General features: G+C 43.2%; 1 protein-coding gene across 8 annotated transcripts in view; it reads left to right on the forward strand.

Annotated features, from left to right (window-relative positions):
- The window catches only part of HMBOX1 (homeobox containing 1), a 195,693-nt gene extending 181,653 nt beyond the window's left edge, over positions 1-14,040 (forward strand). For 3 of the 8 annotated variants that reach the window (XM_006774763.2, XM_006774764.2, XM_015571156.1), the window contains exons 7-11: positions 6,577-6,659; positions 8,458-8,553; positions 9,419-9,513; positions 9,750-9,821; positions 11,471-14,040. In XM_006774763.2, the coding sequence (XP_006774826.1) occupies positions 6,577-6,659; positions 8,458-8,553; positions 9,419-9,513; positions 9,750-9,821; positions 11,471-11,608 (484 nt within the window). In that variant the 3' untranslated portion in view covers positions 11,609-14,040. The remainder of the gene's footprint in view (positions 1-6,576; positions 6,660-8,457; positions 8,554-9,418; positions 9,514-9,749; positions 9,822-11,470) is intronic. The other 5 variants (XM_006774766.2, XM_006774767.2, XM_006774768.2 and 2 more) reach the window with 5 other exon arrangements.
- Positions 14,041-15,185: the final 1,145 nt, after the last annotated feature.

The raw sequence follows: 15,185 nt of genomic DNA on the forward strand, positions 1-15,185 counted from the left end.
CACCTCCCACAAAGGGAGGCCAGACTGCGGCTTAGGCCCACTCCCCAAGGGGAGCAGGGAGTGGGCCTAAGCCATCACTAGGACATCCCCTGAGGGCTCCCAGTGTGCGAGAGGGGGCAGGCTGGGCTGAAGGACACCCCCCACCACCACCCAGTGCACGAATTTCGTGCACCGTGCCCCTAGTTTTAAATAACCTCCATCTTGGTAAAAGAGTAGGCAAGGTCATCTGCAAAAAGGACAGTAGTGGGTTTGAAGTCTTGGGACTTAAGAAGTGGAAAGGTTTCAGGTAAGTGGGGCATAAAAAGAGTATTAAAGAGAGTTGGTTAGAAAGAACTAAAAGGCCCTGATACCACAATCAGACAAAACACTACAACAAAAGAAAAGTATAGGACAGTGTCCCTGATAAACATAGATGCAAAGATCCTCAACAAAATATTAGCAAACCGAATTCAGAAATACATTAAAAAGATCATACACCAGGATCAAGTGGGATTTATTCTCTTGATGCAAGGTTGGTTCAATATTCACAAATTAAAGTGATATACCATATAAACATATTGAAAGATAAAAATCAAATGATCATATCAATAGATGGAAAAAAAGCATGTGACAAAACCCATGGCCATTTATGCTAAAACTCTCAGCAAAATGTGGATCGAGGGAACATACCTCACCACAATAAAGGCCATATATGACAAACCCACAGCCAACATTATACCCAACAGTGAAAAGCTGAAAGCTTTGTCTTAAACAAGACAAGAGTGTTCATTTTCAGCATTTTTATTCTGCATAGTATTGGAAGTCCTGGCTACAGCAATCAGACAAAAAAAGAAAAGGCATTTGCGTTGGGAAGGAAGATGTGAAACTTGCTATTTAAAATGACATGCTGCCGAAACCGGTTTAGCTATGTGGATAGAGCGTCGGCCTGCGGACTGAAAGGTCCCAGGTTCGATTCCGGTCAAGGGCATGTGCCTGGGTTGCGGGCACATCTCCAATGGGAAATGTGCAGGAGGCAGCTGATCGATGTTTCTCTCTCATTGATGTTTCTGACTCTCTCTCTCTCTCCCTTCCTCTCTGTGAAAAATCAATAAAATATATTTAAAAAATAAAATAAAATGACATGCTACTATAGAGAGTGGTTCTCAACCTTCTGGCCCTTTAAATACAGTTCCTCATGTTGTGACCCAACCATAAAATTATTTTCGCTGCTACTTCATAACTAATATTGCTACTGCTATGAATTGTAATGTAAATATCTGATATGCAGGGTGGTCTTAGGCAATCCCTGTGAAAGGGGTCACAGCCCACAGGTTGAGAACGGCTGCTATAGAGGGAGAACCTTGGAGATTCCACCAAAAAACTATTAGAACTAAAAACAAATTCAGTAAAGAAGCAGGATACAAAATATTCAGAAATGTGTTGCCTTTTTATATACCAATAATGAACTATCAAAAAGAGAAATTAAGAAAGCAGTCCCATTTATAATTGCATCGTAAAGAATAAAGCCTAGGAATAAATTTAACCACGGAGGTAAATGACCTGTACTTGGAAAACTAGAATATACAGAGGAAAGAAATTAAAGATGATACAAATCAATGTAAGGATTTATTGTGTTCATAGATTGGAAGAATTAACAATGTTCATACTAACCAAAGCAATCTACAGAGTCAGTGTATTCTCCATCAAAATACCAATGACATTTTTTATAGAACTAGAACATATAATCCAAAAATGTATATGGAACCAAAAAAGACCCTGAATAGCCAAAGCAATCTTGAGAAAGTAAGACAAAACTGGAGGTATCATACTAATTGATATCAAACTATACACTACAAGGCCATAGTAATCAAAACCATAGTACTTAGCATAAAAATAGATAAACAGAATAGAGAGCCCAGAAATAAACCCACTTCTATATGGACAATCAATCTGTTACAAAGGAGGCAAGAACATACAGTAGGGTAAGACAGTCTCTTCAGTAAATGGTGGTTGGAAACTGGAAGGTACTTGCTAAAGAAATGAAACTACACCACTTTCTTACACCACATATAGGAATAAATCCAAAATGCATCAAAAATTTAAATGTAAAACCTGGAACCATAAAACTAGAAGAAAACATAGGCACTAAACTCTTTGAATTGCTCTTGGCAATATTTTTTTGGATATGTCTCCTTATGCGAGCGAAACAACAGCAACAAGAAAACAAATGGGACTACATCAGACTAAAGAGTTTTTGCACAGTGAAGAAAACCATCAACAAAATGAAAAGACAACCTACTGAATGAAGAAGATATTCACCAATGATACACCCTCAGGGGTTAATATCCAAAATATATAAGAAACTCATACAGTTTAACACAAAAAATAATAAAAACACACAAAACAGTCTGGCTGGCGTTGCTCAGTGGTTGAGTGTCGTTGACCTATGAAACAGGAAGTCAGGGTTCGATTCCCGGTCAAAGCACAGGCCCGAGTTGCAGGCTCAATTCCCAGTGGGGGGCGTGCAGAAGGTGGCCAATCAATGATTCTCTCTCACTGTTGATGTTTCTATCTCCTTCTCCCTTCCTCTCTGAAATCAATAAAAATATATTTTAAAAAAACACAAACCAATCTGATTAAAAAATGGTCAGGGGCCTGGCTGGTGTGGCTCAGGGGTTGAGCATCAACCTATGAACTAGGAGGTCACCATTCAATTCCCAGTCAGGATACATGCCCAGGTTGCATGCTTGGTCCCCAGTGAGGGGTGTGCAAGAGGCAGCTGATCAATGTTCATTCTCATCATTGAGTTTTCTAGCTCTCTCTCTCTCTCCCTTTCTGAAGTCAGTAAAAAAAAAAATTTTAATATACAGTCAGGGGTATCTAAATAGACACTTTTTCAAAGAGGACATACAGATGACATATGAAAAGATGCTCCCATCACTAATTATTAGAGAAATGCAAATTAAAACCAGAATGAGAGATCACCTCACCCTGTCAGAATGGCTGTCTTTAACAAATTAGCAGACAAGTGGTGGCAAGGGTGTGGAGAAAAGGGAACCTTCATGCATTGTTGGTGGGAATGCAGACTGGTGCAGCCAGTGTGGAAAACAGTATGAGGCTACCTCAAAAAATTAAAAATAGGACTACCATATGACCCAGCAATTCCACTTCTGGGTATTTATCCAAAGAAATCTAAAACACTAATTTGAAAAGATATGTACCTTCCTATGTTCCCTGTAGCATTATTTATAATAGCTAAGTAGGGAAGCAACCTAACTGTCTCTTTGATAGACAAATGAATAAAGATATGATACATCTATACAGTGGAATAGTACTCAGCCATAAAAAAAGAATAAAATCTTGCCATTTGTAACAACATAGATAGACCTGGAACGTATTATGCTAAGTGAAATAATTCAGAGACAACTACCATAGGATTTCACTTATATGTGGAATCTAAAAAATAAAATAAACTAGCAATACAAATACATATAAAGAACAAATTAATGGTTGCCAGATGGGAGAGTGGTTGGGGGAATGGTGAAGGAATTAAGATATACAAATTTCCAGTTATAAACATGTTATGGGAATGTAAAATATAGCATAGGGAATGTAGTCAATATTGTAATAATCACATATTGTTTCAAGTGAGTACTAGACTTACTGAGCTGATCACTTCGTAAGTCATATAGCCATCTAACCACTATGTTGTACACTTGAAACTAATGTAATAGTGTATATCAATAGTAATTGGAAAATAAACATTTTTAAAAGAAAGGACTGAGGTTTTCTCATCAGAAATAAGGAATCCAAGTAAAGTTGGGTTTTTAAGGAAACTGATTAGTTCTATTTAATGACTTCGTCCAAGAACCCTTGGTACCTGAGAGAAGGATGAAGGAAACAGTGGAAGGTGCTTTCTGCGGGGTAAGAGACTGGCTATGTAGGTATGATGAGGGGCAGAAACGCTACATGATCTAAGTGTCTCCTTAGGCATAGTGGTAAGTACAGGCTTAACAAAATGAGAGGTGAGGCCAGGAGAAAAGCAAAGATAAACAGATTTTTTTAAAAGTTGGAGGGTAGGGAGTTAAGGGATTTAAGATTATAAAGAAAATGAAGAATAAGTTATTTTGAAAAGGAAGAGTATGTAAGTAGAAAGTTGGGGAATTTCAGAATTTAAGATTGTAGAGGTAGAATTCTGAGGGTTGAGTCTAGAAAACTTAATCTTTCAAAACATAGATGGGAGCATATCTCTTGTGGCTTGAAAACCTCGATTTCTGGGTGAAGTCTTTACTACGTAAAGAACAGGCAAGGCTCATCACAAACTGGACCAACCTACTTTTCCAGCCGAATGTCCTCCTCTCTTGTGAACCCGACATTCTCACCACACTCTGCAGACTCCTAAAAGCCTTTACCTGCTTTGCCTTTGCACATGCTGTTCCCCTTGCATGAAATGTTCTTCCTCCTCTTTGCCTTGCAAACTCCCTCGCATCTTCAAGCCTAACTCAGGTGGCACTTCCTCTGCTGGGTCTTCCCAGGCTCCTGCAAAAACACTGAGCATGTCTTCATCTTTGCTCCCACAGTTCTCTCTAGACATCCTGTGGGATTTTACCACAAGTATATTGATTTATATGTCTCTCTATTCAGTAGATTACCAACTCCTTGACATCAGAACCTATCTCATTCTCTTCTTCACCTGTAGTGCAAGTACAAGTAGTAGGTGTGTAGTATCTGCTTTTGTTGTCTTTGCTGTGGAATTTTAAGGGAATGAGTTAATGTGGTACTTCTCAAACATTAACCAAATCACCTGGAGATTTTGTTAAAACTCAGATTCTGGCCCTGAGCAGTGTGGTTTAGTTGGTTGAGCATTGTCCCATGCACCCAGAGGTCACAGGTTTGATTCCCCATTAGGACACATGCCTGGGTTTCGGGTTTGATCCCCAGAATGGGGTGTGCAGGAGTTAGCCAATCAATGGTTCTCTCTCTCTCCTCTCCCCCTAAAAGTCAATTAAAACATCTAACAAAAAAAAGACACCAAAAAACTCTGATTAGTCTGAGATCTTGCCTCTCTAACAAGCTCCCCGGTGATGCCAGTGCTGCTGAGTTTGTGGCAGTCATTCAGGGAGCCTTTGCCCAAGTAAACAGCGGAAGTGTAGTAAAGATAAAGCTTAATAGGAATGTGGAAGTGGAGCACTTATGGAGACAGAGATTTGAAAAACCCTCACTGTGAACACTAGAGTCCTTAAAATGATAGAAAACCACATGGGAAGAGATGCCTATCGTGGAATAAAGCAGGAGACCAGAGGGGGACGGTAGCTGAAAGGGTGGGATGATATAGTTCTGTGACTTCAGCCTTAGCAAAGGAGGTGTCTGGTGCTGGCAGCTGCTGTGTGGGACTGCAGCGAAGGATGCTCTCCAGGGGGAGGGCTGGGGAAGAGGAGTGGTGGTGGGGTCTGGGGGTTCACTGGAAGGGTTAGGGACCTCCCATGTTTACTCCAAATAGAATGGCACTTCCCCCAATGTGGACAGGAGTGTGAGGGGAGGGGAAGCCCTTGAAGAAATGGGAGGTACCAGAATTTGACAAAAGATCATTTCCTGATCTTAAGTTTCCAGGTTCAAAGTATGAAAGTTCTTTTTCTTTTTTAAAAAACTCATAAATGACGGAAAAAGTAGCACTAACAAGCATTCTGCTCTCACATATAGCCTCACAGGTCTGATGATGGGTGCAGTCAACCCCATCTCTTTTGCACACTGTTGTGCAGAGGGTACAATAAGTACCGATGTACTGTTTAACAATAGAGGAAAGGCAAAAATAAAGAACTGTTACATCTCCCACTAATCCCCTTCCCCCCAAAGAACTAATCAATATTTACCGCCTGATGTGTATTCCTCTAGGTTTTATCCATGCAAATTTATGTGCATAGACAGGAATTTTTCAAATTCCATCATGGTGCTTTTGCAGGCACATTATTCTGCAGACTGTTTTTCTCACTTAGGATAGGTCATAAACATCCCTCCGGGTCAATGGATAGAGCTCTAATTTGTTTTTTTCTTAGTCATTTTAAAATAGCTGTGTATAAATATAGATGTCCCATAATTTGTTCTGCCATTCTTCCATTGATGGAAAATTGGGTAATTTCCAATTTTGGCTACTACAAACAGTCTGACACACATGAAAAACCCTATTGTGACAGTGCCTCAGTAACAGAACTCTGATTTCAGCCAGCCACGCATATCACAGTAGCTTTCATATCAAGGACATTTCTGAATGGAGCTTAGCAGTGGCTAGGCTTGTGCTATCCAATGTAGTAGCCATTGGTCATATGTAGCTATTTAAATTCGCTAGAATTAAATCACATTAAACATTTACTTCCTGTCACATCAGCCTCATTTCACATGTTCAGCAGCCACGTGAGAGTAGTGGCCACCATAGTAGACAGCACAGCACAGACCATCCCACCCTCAGAAAATTCCACTGCACAGCCTGGACTAGACACTCTAAAGCTACACCCTAAAGAAGGAAGTGTTTCTCGTGGGCTGGTGTTATAAGAGAGCAAATTTTAAAAGTAAAAACTGTGTTTTAATTGGTTGCCTCTGCAGTTACTTCAATGAGAACCAATATCCAGATGAAGCAAAGAGAGAAGAAATTGCAAACGCTTGCAATGCAGTTATACAGAAACCAGGTAAGGCAACGAGCTGTGCCCTGCGGTGCAGGTCTTGGCTTCAGGTCCTCGCTTAGGACACACAGCCCCCGACTCATCTCACTCCGTGCTCTCCTCTGCCATTCTCCTGTGGAGAGTCACACCCTGTCCTGGTCAAACCAGACTTCGTGGGGACGTGAATGTGCTACTCCAATCAGACATTCATATGGGAATGTTTCCAGGGAGTGTCCCTGATTAAGATGCAAGACCTTGAAATTACTTTTTTAAAGGCTGTAGATTTCTTTTTCCAAAAAATAGCATAAATGTATCAATTCCAAAATAGTTTAAATATTTAATCAGGGTTTGTTAATAAAAATATTGGCATGGATTTGTTTAACAATTGTAAATTGTATAATTTACAACTGAAGAGAGAACTGTGTTTGGAGTTGGCTTTGGCAGGACTTCTGCTCAGCCAGGAGGGACTGGGAGATTTTATTCTGAGGTCCTGCTCTCATGCAAGTCAGCAGAGCCACTTAAACACACTCGTCCTTTCTTCCAGGTGCTAAGATAGTCCACATTTTACAGTTTTTGTTACCAGAAACCATTCAGTTATGACAATCCAGTTGATCTCCATTTGGCCCATTAATGTGATTGGCTTAAAGGCTATAAATTAAAGTATAAATGCTTAATAATAATAAAGTAGTAATTTATTCTCCCTTAGCTGGAAGCCTGACTGCTTAAAAGTCCAAAGCTTACAAACTCAGCTCCAACATCATGTAAAAGTCCTGTCCCTAAAGCTGTGGGAACTCCGACCCTTCCTGGAAAGCACATTACCCCTAGCTCATCAAGCCCTAACCTGTTTTCTGGTGTCTCCACCCACGTGGATTAAAAGCTGAGACAGGAAAGGACAGGGTGGGAGGGGAAGGTGCAGGTGGGTCCTTGTTGGCAAGCATGGTGCTGTCCCTAAGAAAGCACATTTGACAGCAAAGAAGATAATAAATCTAAAATGTACCTGCTCATGCTGCGTGGCAGCATAGTTACAGTAACAGATGACTAAGTAACCTTTAGTCTCCAAGAAAACATGAGACAGCAGGTAACTAGTTAGTGTAAGATCTGAAAGACGTACGTAAACCAGCTATCTGGAAACCTGCTAAGGAACAGCACAGTCATCTAGAACAGCGGTTCTCAACATGTGGGTCGCGACCCCTTGGGGGTTTAACGACCCTTTCACAGGGGTCGCCTAAGACCATCGGAAAACACATATATAATTACATACTGTTTTTGTGATTAATCACTATGCTTTAATTATGTTCAATTTGTAACAATGAAAATACATCCTGTATATCAGGTATTTACATTACGATTCATAACAGTAGCAAAATTACAGGTATGAAGTAGCAACAAAAATAATTTTATGGTTGGGGGTCACCACAACATGAGGAACTGTATTAAAGGGTCGCAGCATTAGGAAAGTTGAGAACCACTGATCTAGAATGATGCTAATTAAACAAAGCCTCTGTGTGCTCTCCTGTGAACATCAGCCCTAGCAGACGGACCTGTGAGATCCTTTAGGATTGTATTAATGCTGGAATTCTTTAAGATTGCATGGCTTTCTGAATTCAGGCATTTTATGTTCTTAGTTGCTATTTGTGTCTTTATTCAATAATAATTTGAGTATGAACACTGTACTAGGTGCTGCAAAAAACAAAAAACAAAAAAACCCTGTATCTGTTATTTCAACAATAAATACAATCAAAAGAACTTTTAAAAAAGAAAGGTATTCTTCCTTAAAACTAGTCTCAGATATAGGTTATCTGAATTTTATTACATGCATTCACAGGCAAAAAGCTGTCAGACCTGGAGCGAGTTACCTCCCTGAAAGTGTATAATTGGTTTGCCAACAGGCGGAAGGAGATCAAGAGGAGAGCCAATATCGGTAATGTATCAGGGAGGCTGCCTCTCCTCCCGGGCGGCTAACACTGCCTATTGTAAGTGGGACTTCAGTTTAGAACTGCAGGTCTAAAGTACCCCACATTTTAAACCTAATAAGAATTGCCTTATGTTTTTCTTCATTGCATTTTTAATAACCCAGTTAGTATTATTTAAAGTATTTGTGTTATAATAATAATGCCCTTATTATTTCTAAAACTCATTATTCTTAATGTTCTAGAGTAGACTGTAGAAGGAGACATGGTCTCTGAGCAGTTACTCCTGTGGTGCATGTTAAAGATACGTGTAAGGTCTGGAGAGAGGGAATGTGATACCCCGGCTTCTTTGTTATTACTGGGTTATGACCTCAGTATTAAGGAACATCTGATTAATATTAGAGTTCAAATGAAAGAATCTTAGACAGGGAACATAGCAAAAGGCAGAGATTTAAAAAAGAAGGGAGCATTTAAGAAATTGATGAGCTTATGGCAGGGAAGGGGGTGGTTTTGAGTTTCTAAAACTGTATTTCATTTTAAACTTACTCCCTCTTCATCATTACAAATCTCAAACACTTTAACGAACCCCAAGATAGGAGGTCCGTGTTGTTAGTTGGTAAGTATCAGTTAAGCACCTAACAGTCAACCACACAAACGCAGCCCACACAGCAGCAGGGTCCCAGAATGCACACGTGTCCTTCCCCTGACCTCCGTGCCCTGAACTCCATCTGTCTGCAATTTAAAAGAAACAGAACATAGGGAATCTAGGTTCTTGTTTAATGACTTTCTAATTCCTCAACACAGAAATTAGTTTAGCATTTAGGCCATTATGATGCTGTAACAGATAATTTAGGGATCTATTTGCTTTTTTCGAAGAAGCAGCAATCCTGGAGAGTCATGGGATAGATGTACAGAGTCCAGGGGGCCATTCCAACAGTGACGATGTTGACGGCAATGACTACTCAGAGCAGGTAAGTGGCTGAGCAGAGGATCAGGGTTACAGAGCGGGTGGGAGAGTGACAGCTCAGTTCTGTGGTGCGTTTGGTTTGGGTGGGGAAGAGGAGACGGTCTGATGTCCCTCCACACGGTACTCGTGTGTCTAGTTGGATTTTTGTGTAATTAGAAAGGAATGTGGTAAGATTCAGTTGTCCTATTGAATTTGTGAGAAATCGCTATTCACCCACATGGATTTATTGTCATACAACAGGATACTTGGCAAGTACGCAATGGGGAGGAGGAGGAGGGAAGAAGTTCAGAGGGAGTCAGAGAAGCAGAGAAGGTAGAAGAAGAGAGGAGGATCTGATCCAAACAAGCAAGTTACACCATTCACCACACACACACTCACTGTTTGAGAAACACTAGGGGCTGCTGGATAGCTGTACCCACGCCTAAGCACCACCATGGTGATGGCGCACAGTGGAAGGCCCCACCCCCGCGCCCATCGCAGTGGGAACCGTGTGCTGAGATGAGTGGTTCTTCCAGAGTCTCCGGCACATTGACACACACACCCTCTCATAAATGCATGTCCTGAACCTCACCCAACTATTCTTCGTTGCCTGGGGGCAGAAATATATTTAACTGTAGCCACTGGATGGAAAAATTCAGTAACTAAGGATGTGGGAAGTTCGCCACCCCCCATATCTGTTGACAGATTTCATTTACATTTTTATAGAATTTGAAATTCATTTCCATTTGGAATGTGGTCTCTTCTCCTGGACCACAGGAAGGAAACTTTCCTATGGCGTATGCCCCTCCTTTGCTCCTCAGCCAGCTCTTAAATCCTGCCCTCTGTGCTCCTTCTGCCTCCAGTCACAGCCTGTTCACAGATACTGCGTGATGATGCCTGCCTTTCCATGCCCAACCCTTTCACCACCTAAGACCAATCCATGAGAAAGAGAATGAAACCGCCCGTACTTTCCCCAGGGACCTGTTCCTCTCTGGGCTCCACATCGTAGCTCCACATTTCCCCTAGAGAGTGTTTGGAAGTCTTCCTCATTGGAAACATTCCTGGTAGTTTAGTCTACGGTGTAGAAGGGTCATTTCCACCTTTTTTCCAGATGCCCTAAGGGCAGCATATCCCACCCTTTTGTCCCCTGAAGGGACGGATCTTCCCCAAAGTCCTTTTTTTAAAAATATATTTTATTGATTTTTTACAGAGGAAGGGAGAGAGATAGAAAGTTAGAAACATTGACCAGCAGCCTCCTGCAAAGTTCCCCAAAGTTCTTTGATGCAGATTTCCCCTGAAGGTGGGAAACCTACCCCTTATTTGTAACCTGTGTTCAATGCCACAAATGCAAGGCCAGTTTCCTCCCCAGCTCTACTGTTCACACCTCAGTGTGGGAAGGGAGCTTCGCACTCCAGCTAAGGTGGCCACGCTTCCCGCACAGCAGGAGGGCGCTGCACACGCTCCCAGAGCTGTCTCACAGCGACACTTCCGTGCTGTTGTCATCGAGAAGTGGTTATTTTTTTTTACAAAAGTGCAATGTTATCCATAAAATGTTGGTGTCTATCTTCCTGTCTTGTTCTCTCAGTTCAGTGGAGAGATACCATGAATTCTAATAATCCATTTGTAAGAGCACCATCCAGAATTTAATAGCTCACTATCATGGCCTTCAGTGACCAGTGCTCTGTTTTTTGCAAAACTAGAATGAGGCAGATTTGATTATCATCACCAGCAATCTTCCTGAAAGAAAGAATACAGTGCACAGCAAGAAAAATCTTGTTTGTTGAGTCCTAAAACTGTCACCCCGAAATCGCTGGACTATCCATTCAGTGTCTACTTAAATGCATTTCGCCCCACTCGGTCTTGAGCCCCTCCCCTTCTCTCCTCCGCCTCCAGCCACTCTGCCTCCCTTGCCCAGCATGCCTTTCTGTGAGCTGAGATTGTCCCAGCCCTCTAACGTGTGTTTCTTATCCCTGCACGTCTAGGATGACAGCACTAGCCATAGTGACCACCAGGACCCCATCTCACTAGCTGTGGAAATGGCAGCCGTCAACCACACGATCTTGGCATTGGCCCGACAAGGAGCCAACGAAATCAAGACAGAGGCCCTGGATGACGACTGACTGGGGAGGGCGACCGTGAGAGTAACTTAGTTTAGACGTAGCACCTTAGCAGACTTTCCTCGGTCCTTAACACGTGTTCTCACAGTATAACTTGCAGTTTCTTGTATGTCAGTTAGCCGTTAGGGTCTTCTTGTTCTGTGAAGATGGCATGGTGCCCTCAGCCTTTGCATATACTCTCTCAGTATTAATTCCCAGTAAATAATAAGCAACCAACCAACCACACTTTCCTCTCCCGGCCCCAAGGCTAGAAATTTCGCTGCTCCGTCTTAGCATTCCAAGAAAGTGCTTCCAGGTATTTAGATAGCCCTCCGGGCCTCAGACACTAGGCTACATGCAAACCGCGGGTGCCGTAGATCCCTTTCCCACCGTCTGTCCCCCTTCCCTCCTCGGCTGACAGGATGCAGGCTGAGGCAGTGTGGCCCGGGACTGACGGCCCAGGTGGGGAGTGTCCACAGTGAAAGGAGCACTAGAGCCCCACCTCGGGGTGGGGGTCCCTGATTTCTTCAACAAGCCGTGCCTCACAACAGTCACCCTGGGGCTGGTGACGCCTGTCCGGGCTGTGCTGGGCCTGCAGCGGGAGAGCCCCAGCTCAGATTGAGGTGATGGTAACATGCCTGACAGACATCCAGTCCTCTCACAGCTGTGTGACTCAGTAGATAAAATACTGCCTTCTGTCTTTGGGACCATGATTAAAACAAACAAAAAAAGACAAAAATAGAAGTCACTTAAAAATACCCCCAGCTTGAGAGGCCCTGGGAAGCGACATGAGCTGAATGTGTGTGGAGGCCACGTCCAGCTCAAACCACTGTCTGTCAGGCGTGGCACGGCCTCGCCTGTCTGGGAAAGTGCCGGAGTCGTCAGGAGCTGCTTTGCCTCCTGTGTCCCCTTCCCTGCCGCCAAAAAAGTCTTTCAAGGACGAAGCTAAGGTCAAACATGAGTGAACGAACTTTCAGGCTTTGTGTCCAGCACCTGAAGCCCCCTCGATGTGAGGGGTTTAGAGGACTTTACGGTGGGTGTTGCTGACTGACTTTCACAGATGCTAACTTCCCGACACAGGAGCAGGAAAAACAGGACGTTTGCCGCTTAGGCGGTGGGTCTGCGTGACGTGACGGGTGTGACTGCTTTGGTGTTCTCTTTACTCTGTCCTTGGAGCCGTGTGAAAAGCTGTATTGCTACAGGCAATTTATTTAATAATTGGAAGCCATATTGATAATGGATGTGGTAATATTTGTAAAGTTTAATCTTCTTTAAGCAGCAGTAACCTAATGGAATTTTTTTCCTTGATCACATATGTAGCACTTTTGTTACTTCTTAAAGATATTTATATTTGATAAATCTTTTTTTCATTTTGAGAACTCAAAATACCAAACAGTGAACTTGCGTTATAAAGTCACCCTGTGATCACCTTGTCATCTAGTAGCAAAAATGATGAACTATTCATGCATCGAAGAAAATTACATCTGCTGGCCCTGTATGAAAATGATCTCTCAGCATCCCGATTAAATGACACGCTGTCACTGCGGTAAGGAAACGGCCCTCCCCTCAGGTGTCAGCAGAGGGCATGTCTGAGAGGGGCAGCGCCGGCTGCTCTCGCCAGGTCCACCTCTCCTTCCTGCGGACAATGGGGCCTGTGTAAGGGGACTGTGGGCCCTTTTGTCCATTACCTGAAAACGACTTCTAAGATAAAAGAAGGTGCCATTTCCTTACCTCCCCACCCCCCCAATGTATTCAACTTAAAACCATTTGTAGAGTGAGACTTACTGACCTTCCTTTTTCTCTTTCTCGTTAGTGAGATACTGCATGTCCGCCAGTCTTTCGCTGGTCTAACTCCACTGTAGGCACGTGCTGACGCCACCAGCTCTTGCCTGTGAGCCCCGCTTACGTCAGTGTGAGCCAGCCTCTGTGCGGGCGTCCAGTGCCACTGTGTGGGTCTGTGACTTAAGGAGCTGTCAACAGGGCCTGGCCTGCTCTTGTCCGTGGATTTCAGGGGGAAATGTATATACTTTTTCACTTCCAAGAATTGAAGTAGAATGGAGTAGCCTTTTCTGTTTTACTGTGTTACTTGAACCAACAGATTGAAGAGTAGCATTTGTTATTCTCAGGAATGATCCCCACTCGTTTTCTTTCTTGCTGTGTTTGACTTTTCGTTTGGATTAGGAGATTGTGTTATCTTTCTTTCCTTTTGTATGACTTAGAAGAACTATAACTTGTATCTTTCCATTTCTGTGGAATTTTGTTGGCTTATTCTAGGCTGAATCAGAAAAAAAGTGGGGGGGAGAGAAAAATACACTGACAAGCCACATCCATGACTGATTATTGTAAGGAGATTATTATCATTGATAGCTTCCTTATGATGGGATTGCTCATCTTGTATGTTAGTTCTTGCTGGTCTTTTTAAGGAAACAGACGAACTGTTAAGACAACTTCAGTTTCTAAAGAACTACAGTGATTGCCAGAAAGGAGCTAAAAGGTTTCATTGTTTGAAGACCTTTAAGGAAGTGGGGAAAGACAAAGAAGAAAGAAAGGAGAGTGAGTATCCAGAGGCAGTGCTGCCCTGTCTGGGATCTGGCAAAGGAAGGATGTGCCCCCCACTGTGGGCGCCCATCCAGGCAGATTCCATGGGAGCGGGAGGGCTGCTGGCTCGCCCTTACCCTGCCTTACGTGCTCTTGCTTCTCGCCAGAAGTAGACATTTAGTTCTCTGGGGCATGTTTTTTTTGTTTGTTTCCAGGTTCAGTTCTTGTCCAAGTTACCTTAGTTATTATAATGGCGTATGGAGTTGCCACTAATTTGTAATATTTTGGGATGGTAATACTTTTTCTGAAGTTTTTTTTTAGGTTTGAGATGTGATATTAAAGTAGAAACCCTAAACTGAAGGGAATAGCTGGGCACTTAAAGAACCCCCTGCTGTTCCCGTGCTCGTCCCGTCTCTCTCCTCTCCCTTCATGGTGGGCTTTCTCCAGGGCTAATCTCTCTGTGTGAGGAAGATCAGAAGCCGGGGGTGGGGGGCTTGCCCAGTTCGTGTAACTTGTCTGTGTTATTGTTTTAAGACTTCATCAAATTACTGTGGTCACATGGGTACACGTCCTTCCTAAAACAGAGCCTTACAAAGGGACCTTTTAACGATGGACCATCCTAATGAGATTGCCTCTCCGTCGATAACTCTGATGTTCCGTGACGGCCAGGGAGAACATCCAGTCCACTCTTACCTGAGACGGCTAGTGCAGCGAGGACCAAATAGCGTTGTGGGGCAGAGGAGTGTGGTCAGCGTCCACCTGCCTGTGGACTCTGGTTCCTGCACATTGCCCCTGGTGGGACCGCCCTGCCCCCACATTCCCATACCCGTTCGCAGAAAGGAAGGTTTGGAGCGGGAAGACCCCGAAGGGCACCTTTACTCAGCTCTGTAGAGGTGACCCCCTAAAAAGATGTGGATGAGGAAAAGCTCATACACATGACGTGTGCAGACCAGGACTCCAGTCGGGTGGACGGCAGGCGGACCAGGGCTCGCAGCAGCTCCGCAGGGCCAGGCATCCAGGTCATTTTACCTCAGGGGGACGATTCGTTTCTGTGTTTGGCCTT

Source organism: Myotis davidii, unplaced genomic scaffold (assembly GCF_000327345.1).
Source record: "Myotis davidii unplaced genomic scaffold, ASM32734v1 scaffold524, whole genome shotgun sequence".
In the NCBI taxonomy this organism is placed as follows: Eukaryota; Metazoa; Chordata; class Mammalia; order Chiroptera; family Vespertilionidae; genus Myotis; species Myotis davidii.